Here is a 15,524-nt window from a genome sequence, read left to right on the forward strand (position 1 = left end):
GGAGACAGTAGGTTAATGGCCGGCGTTGCTGGCTCATGCCGCGATAGAATGGCACCATGGGCAGGCGATGGGGATTACTAAACTTCCCCTCTCTGATGAACCACTGCATGAGAGAACCAAAGATCTAGTCTGGCAGTGATAGTATCACACTTGTTACTCCTTTGTTTGAGAGCCGCGTTGTAGTACGCTTACGTATAGGCACTGACGTTGGGTGCGATACTGGCGAGTTTTTTCCGCAAATCAATCTTATTTATTTTACGCAGATAGATTTATTTGTGTTTGCAAGGGAATTATACTATTGAAATATTTCAGAAAGTGCCCAACAGTGCTCCTTCTATTTGCGTGACAAGCTTTCATTGTTGTTTTCATTGAAGTATTACTCAGGAAACAATGTTAAACATCATTTTTGTACATGGTATTGTAACTAATCTTATATATGCTTCATTTTGATTTGGGATAAGTGTTTGAACTATGGCTCGGGATTTCCACTGTGGCGTGATTCTATTGTGACATACCCATACGTATTTTTGTGGTGCGACATAGTGGAAGCGTGTGAGCATAGTTTGAGCATATACCCTATATAATTTAAAAATCAGCTAGGAAACTAACTTCCAAATGAAGCATTTTAGTCACATGAAGGTGTTACCTGGGTCGAACTAAGCTATAAATAGGTATAGGCTTAAATCAAAAGTACTTGAAACACGTTTGATTTTAGATTACAAGCACAAGTGCAGGTACTTAATAAAACATGGGTTATGATTGATTAGGTGAATTAGAGCTTTCAATAATTTATTAAATTAGACTAATGAGATTTCATAATCATCAAATGAACTTAAATAAGAAAATTCAGATAATAACATTAGGTAAATTATCAAAAGAATTAGGATGCGGGGCGTCCGCTTAGGGGGGCAACTAACCTTTGTTTACGCTTCTGTCAAATTTGTTACATTCGACGATTGACACCCCCATAGAAGTTAGGTGTCGTATGTAACATTGAGCTATGTTTTGGTCAGTTGACACATACGACGAATAGTTTTTGGACGATAAAATGAAACAGAAATGAGGTAGCGGGCCCAAATTTTTAGGAAGAGTAAGCAGAGTAGTGTCTGGTAGTATTAAAATGCCAATTTGTTTACGTTTGTTACATACGACCCAATCAAAAAGGACTTAAGATTTAGTCTTGAACTTCAATAAGGAAACGCAAGCAGACCAATAGCATTAAGCAGATTAACAAGGAGAGGAATAGTTTAGGAAATAAGTAAAATTAGAGGTATGTGACAATTAATAACTTTTAATCTTTTGTAGGTATTGTTTTCCCCTGAGTTTATTGTACTCGATTACTATATTATTCTCTCAATACACGAAATCTCTTATATATGCGGTTAAAGTATTTGAGTTAATTTATTTCTTTTTGTTCTAGTACTTACATTTGTAAACAGCAGTCAATGTTGATCCATGAACTAAACCCTACGTGACCGTAAAATCGACATCGGCATTGATGCATGTTTAACTTTTCGCGGCTGTCGGATTCAACGTACCTACGTCTACGGAACTTACGCAATTCGGTAGAGCTTGCCAAAAGTTTGTTGAGCTTATGTAGTTTAGAATTATTTGTTCGGCACGGTCGCGAAATTTTTAAAGGGTTAATACGTGCGGTAAAATATCTAATTTGAAACAAAACTCAATAGTAAAATAAGTAGAATATCTAGGGAGGAAACCAAAATTAATAAACTTTCCAACATAGGCTATCACATTTATTTTTGTGGCACTCTTTAAATGATAATAAGCCTTTTTTCTCGCTTCGGTTGTTTTGCACGGCGTTCGGAATTCGCGCGGTTTTCGTAACTTACATGATTTAGATTTTAAAGAATTCGACACGGATTTACTTATTCAATCGGATTACAACGCGGATGTATCTATACGCACACGTCACAGCATTTTTTCTATAACTATATTGAAACAACACACACGGAATCCAGTGTTCAAGCTGCCAGCATAGGCTAGTCCTTCTGTTGTACTGTCAAAAATAGAAGCAAAATTAATTCAAATGGGTCAAGTCTTGACAACTATACTGTCACGCATCTTCAGCTTGATACTCAATTAAAAAAAATGTGCATTTCAAAACATCTACATAGATGAACCAAATGGACACGAAGATAAACATTGATACATTTAATTGCATTTAACCTTTTAGTACTCGCGTCATGGTACAAAGTACTACATGGAAAAGAAAACGAAAAACCTATTGTACTTTGAAAGTTGCTCAACGCGAAAATAAATATGTTGCATGAAATCTAATAGGGGAAGTGCACCAATATTGGCCATATGTTCCTATTTTGGCCACACCTCAGAAAACCGATTAAATTACAATATTCGTGCATGTTGTGGTCGACATGCTTATGTACACCGATGAATATGATTTATACCAACAAACTGAAAGCAACTGAACATCTCAACATTGTAAACAACGTGAAATATCGTCAAAAGGTGGCCAATAAAGGAACATGGTCAATACTGGAGTGTTTCCCCTACCCATGTCCAATATACTAATAATTAAAGAATATTTTGGAGAATGTCAGGTTTCATGAAGTGGTGAAAATAACATACTGTTTTTACTTTGACTATATGTTTAGTATTACTTCTGCGTGAAGTCAACGGGGGGAACACCCCTCACCATCCCTCTCCAAAGGGGGAGTTTGGTAAAGAGAGATGATCAAACCGATTTGTACCTTCCTAAAGTTGTCCTAGCTCGCTTTCAACTCTCTATATGCAATTTTCACACTGCCGTACTCCAAACGGAACTATCAATTCTATACTTTCATCTCCTCATTCTATCGTATAAAAATTACCACTTTAGTCTGTTATTTGAAATTAGCATCTTCAACTATACTGTTTTTATACAACTGGTTTGACAAATGAAATGCATTTCATTTAGCGAATGCCGCTCGCTAAGTGAAAAGTAAACATGCTTTAGTTAGCAAACGTCTAGTGTATATATAGAATCTCAGCACATCACTCTGCTCCAAACATCTTTGGGCTTTCTTCAATCACTCGTTCTTCGTGCGTTCTGCATGCAATGGGTTCGATGTTACCCCTGTTGGGTGGCTGTTTAATGATTCAATTCCTATTAAATAATAATTTATTATTATTAGCAATAACTTTTACCGATATCAATCCACGTCTGCCTTCCGCTGATTTGTATATCATTCAATCATAATTATTAAGTCGTTTATTGCTTGCATGCAAATATCTAGACTAACATTTGAAAAGGGCGTAACTCCAAAATGTAAACAAACCATATTTTGCCACATATAGAGAGAACAGTTTACAAACTACTCGATAAACACGAAAAAGTAGAAGTAAATATCACTTCAAATCATCAAAAACGTTTCTTCTCACATGGCGTGTTTCCAACTTTCATCTCTATGATGCATCTGGTGCCTTGCACCAGAACTATGTAGAACTATTATATTGTTTTAATATGCCAAACTGAACTGATTCTGTAGTATCTAGTCACGCCCGATTCATTTGAAATGCATCGGATTGATATTTCACGTGTAAACAACGAACAAAAAGAAGACCAAAAAAAAAATCTCCGGGCGTAATTCCACTCTCAAAAAATTTGCGAACGAAGAACCAAGGCGGAACAACAAACAAAAAATCTCGAGGGTGTATTTCCACGGCGTATCACCAGTGTTGGCAGTTCAAAGGGTTCCGGGAGGTAACAACATGTAATTAGAAATTATCAGGACGTATGATTTTTTATTCTCAATTTCACGACAAAGAAAACTTTTTTTTTGAGTTTTTAGTTATGCATGGTCAGAGCAAATTATTGACTGCCTAGGCTGAGTGTGAATGCACTGCTCAAAAGGACGAGGTAATGAAAGAGCCAACAAAAACATTCAGTCACTCACGAGCAGGCGACGCACACCGCTTGCATTCACTCACACAGCATGTAATTGAGTCATTTTTCCATAGAAAATGCACGCTCAGTCATTCAAAACAAATATTGGGTACCATCACGGCAGAATAAACGTGTTGACTGAGCTACTGACTGAGTGCTCGGCTGTCAGTGACTCGTTTACCTCTGAATCATTCAGACTCTCACGAGGCAGTGAATGATGAGACAGATGGCAGTTCATATTCATATCAAAATGACTCAATGAACCTGACTGTTTTGCGCACTTACAAAAAAAAAAGATTTCACTATTAACTTTATGTCAAGCTTATAAAATCACCCAGAAAATGGAAAGTTGTGAAATAGGATTAATTTTTAGTTCATCAAAATTCGGAAGCGATTTTCTCGATATGGTCATTTTGGAGTTACGACCTTTTCAAATGTTAGTCTAGATATGTGCTCCAATTTGTATATAGGAGCTTGTAATTTCCCCCATTCCTTACTAGGTATTGTCTGCTTCATTATAGGCAAAACGCTTTGAAACTGTCGCAAAAATCATCGCCATAGGAATTCCTATGACGACAATTTCTGCGACGGTTTCGGCGCGTTCGTTTCCAATGAAACAGACAATATATTCGCTTTGACGCACACATGAAAACATTCTACTACTTCTACTGTGTTGTGTATGTACTGCTGTTTTGCTTCGATCAAGCACTTCTGCTGGTGGTATGGTGCTCCAAAACTAATACACACCACTTATCCATGTAGTTAATTTACACACCTCAGCTATCGTCATCCACTTTTGTCATATATTGGGCACATCCAGTGTCAATTGAGATGGCCACGGGCAAATCGATCTCTCGTATCTGCTTGGTTTCAATAATCAAAAATCGTTCCTTCTCTGGTCTAATTATTACGTAATGACGAGTTACTATATTTTTGATGGTCCCCCCCTCCCCACAGTCAGTGTCACGCTGCTGCTATCAGGGCGAATGTACCTACCCATATAGTTAGTACACACTATGTAGGTACCAAGAAAAAGCGACCAATGCCGATGGAGCATGCCTTCACTCGTTCAGCAGCGGAATTCCTTCTGCACATCTTATCAGCAAGGAGAGTTAAACATCGGAGGCACTTTTCGGTCATGATTCATACGTGCGCACGTATACTGTTTACGCAGCTTTTGTCTGCTGTGTTGTTACGGCAGAAGTGTGTACATGCTGTTGTTTGGTTGTTTACCTGATTCACGATTCGGCAGTTGTTGCAAGCCGAGTCGTTCTAATACTACGGTTTGTAAACAGTCTAATGACGATTAGAGGGAGAGAGACGACGGCGTTGCAAATAAATTGAGGGTACTTACTGGTTTTGTTATCGGAATTAAGTGTACAATTTAGGTTCATTAATTATACCACCGATGGCATGCCATGTAGGCTTTGGCGAGAGATCTGTAGTAATTGAAACAATGTTATGTGATTGGCCATCAAGATTTACCTTAATTTTTGTTTATCTTTTCAGATTGTCACATATAACTACTTACCCATATGAAATTAACAATATTTAAAACCAAGCATTAATCGTACATAAACCATACAAGAAATACATAATACTACTGAAATAAAAAACGACCTTATTAGTGAGTGTTCTACATTCGAGGGACCGTTTCACAGAACGAGTCCCGAAAAACCGAAATCCAGGGACTCAACAGTCACCAAAGTAAACCACTAGAAGCATTCGATCGTCGAAATCCTACCTGCACGGTGGCAAACGACAGCAGTGACTCGTCGTTGGCAAAGTATGTCGCAGAAGGGCCAGAAACGATCGAACCGCGCAGAAAATGATGGACCACCGCCGATCAAGAAACGTAAGGGCCGCCCCGCGGTCTCGTCGATGGAGGACGACAATTCTCTCACGTCCAACACAGGTGGTCCGACGACGCCAACTAAGAACTGGCAACCGCGGGCGGTCATCGACCTCAAAATGTCCAGTATATACAACCGTACTGCACCGGAAGCACCGGCTGAATTGTTTAGGTAAAATATTTCAGTTCTATTAAAACCTTAGGTACACATGTACTTACTTACTAATGCAATCGTTCTCAAATCACCAACAGGAAAGATCTTATCAGTGCCATGAAGCTACCTGACTCGGAACCACTTGCCGCCGATGAGTACTGGGTCATCAACGATCAGTGGAAGCAGGAGTGGGAGCGTGGCGTGCAGGTTCCAGTTAATCCGGATTCGTTACCAGAACCTTCTGTATCCATAATTCAAGAAAACTTCTACAAGAAACGACAGGACTTTAAACTGTAGGTTTTAGAAAAAAATAACGTTTTTGTAGAAGTCAAATCTATAATTTTGAATTGTTCGCTTTTACAGCCCTAAGAACAAGTACATCCGGATAACGAAGGATGAAACATTCTCACACGATCAACATTACTTATCGAACACGCCGGCCATCTCGGAGCAGGTGTGTTACTATGACCTCGACCAGTGCGATGAAGCGTGGTTGAAGGTCTTCAATGGAGAACGGAATCTAGCCGGACTGGTGCCAGTGACTGATGAACAATTTGAAAGGGTCGTTGAAGAACTAGAAGTAAGATCACCGTGAAGTTTCCTTTTAGAGTTTATCTAAGCATTACATTTTTTTGCCAACGCAGGTTCGATGTTGGGATAAAATCCAGGCAATCATGAAGAGCGAAGAAGGTCTTGGCATCGAGTACGACGAAAATGTCATATGCGACGTGTGCCGTTCACCGGACTCGGAGGAAGCGAACGAGATGGTGTTCTGTGATAATTGCAATATTTGTGTCCATCAGGCTTGTTACGGAATTACGAACATCCCATCTGGTAAGTCTTGCTACATTTTATACATTTGGGAATTGTAGGCGGGGCATCCTTTAATGCAGCCCAGAAAAAGCGTAGGAAAATTATGCCGGTGGCGAGGGATTTTTTTTAAGACTTGTGCAGAGTCATTATGCTTGCTAACGTAAAGTCAACATTCGGGATTGCAACAGAAGGCTTAAATGATGAACATGTATCATAGGTTAAAAATTCGAATGGTCGAAAATCGAAAAAAAGTTGCTAATAAATTACCAGTTAGGTAGTTTAGCTTTATTATAGAGACTTTCTGCACCTGGCTGATTCGTCTCTTTAATAAATTATCAAAATGATTACTGACTAAAAGGAAATAAAAACAGAATGCCGAGAATAAATACTTCGCTAATGAAGGCAGTATTTTCTTCTTTGGGTATTTAAAGAAAGAAAGGAATATCTCCTTCTTTGAGAATAATTTGATAGAAGGGTAATAGTTCCTCCTTTTAACCTATTACTTAACCGATCGGCGTGAAAATTAGTATGCAGGGGTTCTTGGGGCCGGGAAAGGTTCTTATGATGGTTCGAGACCCCTCCCTCCTCTGTATGGGGGGGGGGAGTCTCATACAAATGAAACGGTGCATACACTCAAGCTAATATTGAATCCCGAGCAAGGCCGGGCACACTCAGCTAGTAGTATAAAGAAGGGAATAGGTATTTCTTTCTCTTTCAGTCAGTTTGTGGCCACCTTAAGAAAATCATCAGTAATGATACCAAATGCAGTAGAAAATTCAAATGATTTTTAACCAAATGGATTTCATAAAGAGACACAAATTGTTGAGATATTGTTTAAAATCTAATACTGCTTATTGATTATAAATTCGTCCTACGAGTTTCAATTCCGCCCTAACCCATTGAAACGCCATTAGTTTTTTTTTTCGTCCTGCGGATAAACGTAGAAAAAGGGGATTCGCTAGGAGTGCTTCTTTTGTTTTGAGAAAAATGAACGTAAATATTCATACAGTGCGTTCTAATAGGATTTATGTTGTAGCTAATGAACTAACGCATCAGAACAATGCCAACCGGAGTCTAGGAGGGAATGTGTGCTGTCATTTTAGATAGTTACATTTCACTCCAACAGTTGCAATGAATTTGACGCGCTCTTCTTAAACAAACCATCCCGTGGAAAGCTTAACATGTATTGCGAATTTCGTTATTCATTTTGTTGGATCAGGAAGGAGATTCTTTTATTCCCACGGGTTTCGCGTAAGTGCCTCTGCTTACGGGCCCGTCCAACGCTTTTTGGCCCTTCACACAGCAGTATGTTGAATTCAGAATGATGACGGAATTTGATCTTGCTGTTGAGTGGAGCCGCATGCAGGGCAAGACCCAAGGTGGCTACTTACATACATACATACAATGAACTAACGCATCAGAACAAAGCTATTATTGATTTGTGCACAGGGAAATCATTGATATTATTGATCTTTTTTTAATCGATAGAACGGAAATGAGCGATTACGGCGAAGTAGCGCTCTACCCTACTGCGGATTTTGCAAGTCAACTGAAAACAGCCTGAAAATGTTCTCAAGTAGCAAATTGTTTTGCTCTTCTTCAGTCAAAAACTCTGATCTCAAGAAGTGCTCAAGCCCCCATGGCTCTAGAATATGTTTTATTGGAATTGTAACTCAGCTGAGCTATCGAAACTGCTGGCTTTTAAGCTTTCTCCACTAAGCCTTTTGGTTTCTGCCTTTGGGTTCACAGTTAATAATGTGATGTGTTATGAAAAAGTATGGATAATTTATATGAAATAATAATACTTGATAATAGCTAAGAAGAGTAACAACATTTGTGGCTTCTAAATGTTTGGCTCCAGTTTGACAGTTTACATTGGCTCCCAGTTGACCAGCATATTGAGAACCCAGCTAAAAACTCTTGGATCAACTCCAAAGGCCGTATGGGTCAACTCCAGATATCTCCAGAGGCCTTTTGGGTTAACTTAGCCTTTTGAGGCTAAAAGTATCTCTAATAAAGGACAAGAAAAAAGTATATGCCTTATGGAATCAGTATAATAATCACTCATAAACGCTTATATAATTTGTGAGTGACCCCTATTGGGTTAACTTCAGAGACCTTTCCTGCCGCTCTTCGCATGTCGGTCCCATAGTCGTTTTTGTCAAAACTGAGTTTTTCAATGCAAATGGTAGCTAATTACCCATATTTTAATTATGCTGGATGAACTCATCAACTTTGTTCTGAAAAAGTTTGGAAAGACAGTCACATTGGTTGTCCCATCACACAAGAAGCAATGGTAAGAAGCAAACTTAAAACGCGATTTTCTCGGCTTGCCGATCTTCGCTATAGCCGGCGCCGGTGGTGTAGTGGTAAGCGTGTCTGCTTTCTAACACCCCGATGGGTCTGGGTTCAATCCCAGCCGAGGTCGGTGGGATTTTTCTGAGGCATAAAAATCTTTGGTCACGTCTTCCTTCGGAAGGGAAGTAAAGCCGTTGGTCCCGGCCCATGTGTGTTGTGTTGAATGGGTGCGATACCCTACGCAGGTGTGGAAGCTGCCTTCCTGCATATTCGATTGCCGTCAATGGATGGCAATCGATGTCCGTCGGTGATTGGCACTAGATTGCGGAGCAGAGACCGACGTTAAATAAAGGAAAGAAGAAGAAGATTTTCGCTATGGGACGGACATGCGAAGAGCGGCAGTTTCGGTCACAGAACAGAAGAGGAAGTATATGAACGAATCAGTGTAACAAAAACTGAGTCAACAGTTGTGATCACCAAGCGATGCTTGTAGATGCACCTTCACACGGGTTCTCTATGGGCACGCACACCAATGCTGTCCATGTAAACTGCAGGTTTATTGTTTATTGTTGTTATACATCAACAGGCTGGATGAAGCCCCAATGATGTTGACCTTATCAAATATCAAAAAAAAAATACATTCAAGCATGGTCATAACATTAAAAAAAAACATTAAAAAACATTTCTTATAGTCAGTTACTCCTGCCGGCGGAAAACAGAAGAAAACTTTCGACGAAGCGCATCACGGGAGAAATAGAAATGAAAGTCGAAAACAGATGCAACTCTGTTGAATGTTCTCTGCAGTCCGCAAATCGCACCGTATGCTCTATAATTTGTGCGACTTAGAGGCAGTCTTAGCATAAGGTTATTACGAAGCGGTCGGGGTTGAACATTCAGGTAAATTTGCCTCAAGATAGCCTCGCAATCTGTCCTTCCTTGCAGGAAATCGGCCACGGTTAGGGCTCTGCTTGTGTCTCTTTTAGTCCGGAGAAGTTCTAGGTCGATAAGGTGACAACGGCTTTCGTAACTGGGTAATCGATCCGTATTCCAAGGCACGCAACGCAAAACGAAGAAAGCAAAGTTGAACAGATTCAATTCTCTCGGCACCGTTGTTGTAGTTTGGGTTCCAAACCGCTGAACAATACTCAAGCGTCGATCGAACAAGCGAACAATAGAGAGATTTTAGACAGTAGATTTCAGTGAAGTTTATAGCTATGCTATAAATTAACCCTAATGTTCTTGACGCCTTATCAACAACATATGCAATGTGTTGCTTGAATGAAAGCTGCGAATCCAAGATCACACCCAAGTCTTTCACCCGCGTGGGTTCGATTGTCGAGCCAAGCAGGTCATAGCTAAATATTATCGGTTGTTGTTTTCGCGAGAACGTAATAGCGGAGCATTTGGGCAGGTAAAGCTTGCCTTCTACCGCTAGCCACTTTTGGATCCGAAGTTCCATTTCTGTTCTCTGTTGCGGTTCAACTTCAGAGATGATACAGGTTATGCCTAAAGTCAACTTCAGCGGGCTTATGGGTAATTTCTTGAATGATTTACAAAGTTGAATATTTAGCCTTATGGGTTAACTTTAGAGGGGCTGTGCACATTCCACGTTGACAGTTTTAGAGAGATTCTAGACTCCCTGTCTCCCTGCGGGACAATTGTTCATATAAATTGTTGAAATTTGGTATGGACCGTGGACAGCAGATAGATATAGGGTAAAAATGTATATTTTGGAAATGCATGTATTTTGGATACGTTGCACATGTTTCGAGCAGTTATTAAATATTTAAAATACGACATCTCAGTCTGATTATTCAGAGCGTCTAGCACATCTCTGGGTCTCAAAGCTATCTGATTTTATGGGACAAAATATTCCATAAATATTGAAAATTAAATAAGTTAAAAGAAAATTTAGTTATTTGTAGGCAGAACAAGAGGAACAGTGGAAAACCGAACTCACATCATTTGGCTATAAGTGTTGATTAAAAGCATATATCACTGAAGTGATTGCCGTATCCCATTCAAATAAGTTAATTTCACACTTCACTAAATAGAATTTGAAAATCGTTTAATACGATGAGACTAGTACTGTACTTTGAATAAAAGTGCAAACATATATTTGGAACACCATGATAGCTTTTGAGAAAGAAAAACAGGTTTGACCATGTGAACTAATCGCAAACCAGGCTTGATGGAGCCTCACTCGCGAGTTTGAAATGAGCCGAGTATAGCATTTTTCTGAGGAGTAGAATGCCTACTACCAAATCATTCCACTGAGCTTCAGAGCTTGTGAGCCTAGGGGGATAAAATAATAGTGAGGTTTGCTGACACTCATGTTCATGTTTTCTATCACACGCTCTCGCTGAAGTTCACTCTCCCTCTCTCTCGGGAAGTTTTGTGGGAACAAATCTCGTGAAAGCTGTTTCTTTATATCCTCATTTGTCTGAATGGGTTACCTTCTGTTACCTATGTTTAAATGTTTCGGCACAGACAAACAGATATAAATCATTGAATATTTCTCATTGTAAAACATCATCGCTAAAATACTTCTGCCATCTGTCGAGTACACTGTGATGGGCAGTACACTCAAAAGACAGCGGTAGTGTGTAGACGTCAAGCGCAAGCGAATTGACTATGCGCACCACTTGTGATGGTACTACCTAAAGAGCCTGAATTTATCAGGCTCTTTAGTACTACCATAGAGGTAACTCTAAGACCAGAAGGTCCCGAAGAAACGAGCTCAACTTTTTGACTTAGCTCTGGTGCTATCTTCGGTCCCAAGCTAATCGATGCGCTTAGTGTGGTACTGGAATTTGTACTAGAATGGGATACGTTAATCGATTTGCTTGGGACCAATAGGCTAGTCAAGTAGTGAGCCAATTTAAAATCGTTAGTTTTGTATTGATTGTTGGTACTACCAACTAAGATACATTTAAATTGACCGATAAATTCGATGAATAACTTGCGAATGTTGTCTGTTTGTCTATAGTTTTGGTTAAAAGTGTTTTTTTTTCAAAGAGATATTTAAGATTCAATTCGACCTTAGTCTGTCCAGAATACATCAATAACCCTAGGATTTTCTTCCGATAATAGAAGAACTAGTACAGACTATGTTATAACATTTTTACAAAAATTGGTTGTAATTTCAGAAAGTTATGGCTCACAATGTTAAAAAAGGCATGGTGCTCCAGAGTAAATAAAAAGTTAAAAGCTAGAGCTGACGAAGACACATCGTAGTCACCGCTCGGTGTCAAGTTGTTAAACAAAGCAAATCAGTGAGCAAGATTCTCTTGGAACAACAGTACCTACACAGTAAAAAAAGTTGTTGAATATTACATCCAAACAGCTGCACAGAGGTCATTCCGCCTGTTGTGTAATATTACGTTGTACGATGTACATCGATTTTGCGAACAAAATTACATCTATTGATGTAATATTGTATCTGCTTTTGCTATTACATCATTATTTCATACATCAGCTTGAATTACGTAGATCGATATTACATTTTTTTTTGCTGTGTAGTTGTTCGTTTTTTTTCATTTCTCGTAAGCAGTTGAAATGCGATGTCACACGAAGAAAAACTAAACTTATTCCGCTTCTCCAAACGATCGAAATGGATCCCGAAACTTCTATTCCGTGCAGAGGAAAAATTCTACCGATGCCAGGGATGCAGCTCCCACACCTGGACCCTACCTATCGACCCATCAACTCATGAACTGGGGACCGAAGGAAGGCGTGATCAGAAATGTTATGCCTCAGAACATCCCGGCGGCGCCGACTGGGATTGAACCCAAACCTGTTGGGGTGTGAGGTAATCATATTTACCACTACACCACCAGCGCCGCTCAACACAAAATGTTGTACACCGGAAGTTCCAATAGGTTTGCCTGAATGCCATGATTTTCAGTCTAAACTGATCAATTAATTCATTCCACATCGTTTGAAAACATGAAGAAGTTTGAAATTGAGAAAAGACGATTCAATAGCAAATCTATAATGATGTAAGATTTTACCAGTTGACAATTTTCTGTTTCCTTCTTAAAATAACAGTAAAAACAGGTTCGATTTTGGCGCTTCAAATTGGTTCGAAAATCATTACGTCTTCGCCAGACCCAGGTTAAATGAACATCCACAAGTAAGGCGTGTTTTCCATGTATCGAATGCAGTGATGCAAAATATCATGACACTCACTCGACACTCATCAACGCATCAACCGACTATCGCTGACAGAACGTTTTGTCACGTAGTGCGAGGTAGAGCCATGACAAACAACAATCACCAGTAATGGTCGCTACTCACAGGCAAAACGTAACACTCGCTGCTGACGATTTAAAGCGCAACGAAAACAGTGATGACTTCTGCAGTACGATGATGATTAAAAGCGAAACGACAGAAGAAAATGAAAACAACCCAGACAACCAGAATGCACGTATATTGAATGTTGTTTCTGTGATATACAAACATATTTACACACAATCAAATCGTACATAATGCAAACAAAGGGCTTATACCTACAAAAGTGGAGGTCATATACGTGCAAATTTTAATTTCTTATTAAACGAGTTGATTTGACATCATATACGATTTAATCTGTCATAACAAATTCAATTTGAAAAGTCTTACGATGTAATCCGATTTAATTTGTGGTAGAGTACGATGGAAAAATGATTCATCGCATATAAGTCGGAAATTTGCATTCTATACGATTTAACTTAAACACAATGCGAGGTATATCATACTTATATGCGATGTTGACTTAAACTGTAGTTATTTACGATACTGTATGTACATCGTTATACGACTTCTGGTTGTCTGGGAATGCCTACACACTTAGTAGGCGAGGCATTTATTTTTACTGAGATCTCAGCAAAATTTACGTTTGTTAACTTAATCTCGGCAAATTTTTCACTGAGATATTAATTAAATCGGTGATGGATAACCACCGAAGACGACATTCACCAGTTGCTTTGTACTCAGTAGTGGCACGAGTACTGGAGTTTAACGTTTTTTCCTTAACATTTGGTACTTTGTAAAATGACCATAGAGAAGACACACAAACACAAACTGGCAAGCGGAAAAAATGTCATGACATTTCTGCCAGGCGACAAAACATTTTTGCACAATGAGCCGACAAGAGCGCCGCTGGTGCGACATAAATTTATGTCATGTAGAATTTTGCTGATTTCTGACTAATTATAGCATTTATTTGAGGCTTATTGTATGGAAATATAAGACAAGAATGAATACTAACCACTCATAAGCATAGATGTTAAAATTATGCGTAAATAAGGGAGTTGATAATTTACTGTCACACGTAAGCTTGCAGCTAAAATGTTATTTCAATAAACTGTTTGAAAAATAATGGGCTACGACATTTGTCCTATTCTCTATCTCCACTATTTGCTTGTAATGTAGAAATACACGACCGGCCGTGTGCTGGCTGTTTTGTTTTGCTCTGGACGATGGTTTTGCAAAAAATGTACTGTTGCCACCTCTGTTTGTACTTCTTTCATCAACTTGATGGATGGTCATGGCGAGTGCTTCGACAAGCACATTGATGGGAATGTACCAAGCGTTACTATCATCAGCTGTTTGACGATCGTGATTGTGATAGGTCGCAACTCTGCATGCCAATATGGGGTACTTTAGTCATATCTGCCTGTGACCAATAAGAACCAGGCCATAATGACCGCCAAAGCGGACCTCACACACATCAATATTATTGACAATAATCGTATTGTCAATATTTCTGTCAATCACATCAAAACATGGAATTGATAATAGCTTTGTATAATGAGAGGTTGAAATAACTCTCAACAATTGAAATTCGGCCATTTTGACTCGCGCCTAATTTTAGCGTATTCAATTTTTTCAATAAACCATAGCACTAGAACGGCTCCACTTCTAATCGAAATGTCGTCTGAGACAAAGTTGTAGGAAACTGGATTGCCTTAAAAAAATACACACTGAAGTTTCACAAACTTGCGATCTCCTTTTTAACGTTCATTCAGGCGATTCAACCAATCCGCTGGCATGACCATTGGTTCTTGAAGCTACCGCGAGTGATAGCAGTAGCGTTGATGTCGGCTTGATTTTAAGCTTCGTTCATACGTTACCATCATCATGGTATGCCGATGAGATCCACCCATCCGAGTATGACCAATCGATTGCACAGTCATTGGTTCTTGAAGCCACCGTGAATTCTATTTCATGCACTTCTTTCTTATAAATTCATGTTTTTAGAAGAACAACTGATATACACCGAGACAACCATCGAAAACACCACGCAATTGATAAATTTTCTCCAAAGGCATAAGCGAAGCTGAAACTCGTAATGTTTACATCAGCTCTCAATAGCTGGCGTATAATCAAACCAAAGAACCAAACAAATCTGCTTCAAGCAAAGTGTTCTTGGATGACTTTAGTGCCACCGGAGTGGATTCAACCTAGTTCGTGTTGCTCGTGTTGGTATTTATTCAACCAACATATAACCGAATGCAATG

General features: G+C 39.2%; 1 protein-coding gene across 6 annotated transcripts in view; it reads left to right on the forward strand.

Moving 5' to 3' along the window:
- Nucleotides 1-15,524, forward strand: part of rno (rhinoceros) — a 55,855-nt gene that overhangs the window by 27,572 nt on the left and 12,759 nt on the right. For 5 of the 6 annotated variants that reach the window (XM_065231733.1, XM_065231732.1, XM_065231736.1 and 2 more), the window contains 4 exons: nt 5,414-5,928; nt 6,009-6,203; nt 6,274-6,490; nt 6,555-6,744. In XM_065231733.1, coding sequence (XP_065087805.1) covers nt 5,693-5,928; nt 6,009-6,203; nt 6,274-6,490; nt 6,555-6,744 — 838 coding nt within the window. In that variant the 5' untranslated portion in view covers nt 5,414-5,692. Of the gene's footprint in view, nt 1-5,119; nt 5,349-5,413; nt 5,929-6,008; nt 6,204-6,273; nt 6,491-6,554; nt 6,745-15,524 lie in introns of those variants that run through there. The other variant, XM_065231734.1, reaches the window with a different exon arrangement.

The sequence above is a fragment of the Ochlerotatus camptorhynchus genome, unplaced genomic scaffold (genome assembly GCF_037179485.1).
Source record: "Ochlerotatus camptorhynchus isolate MF236.1 unplaced genomic scaffold, CSIRO-AGI_Acam_v1.1 ptg000361l, whole genome shotgun sequence".
NCBI classification, from domain to species: domain Eukaryota; kingdom Metazoa; phylum Arthropoda; class Insecta; order Diptera; family Culicidae; genus Ochlerotatus; species Ochlerotatus camptorhynchus.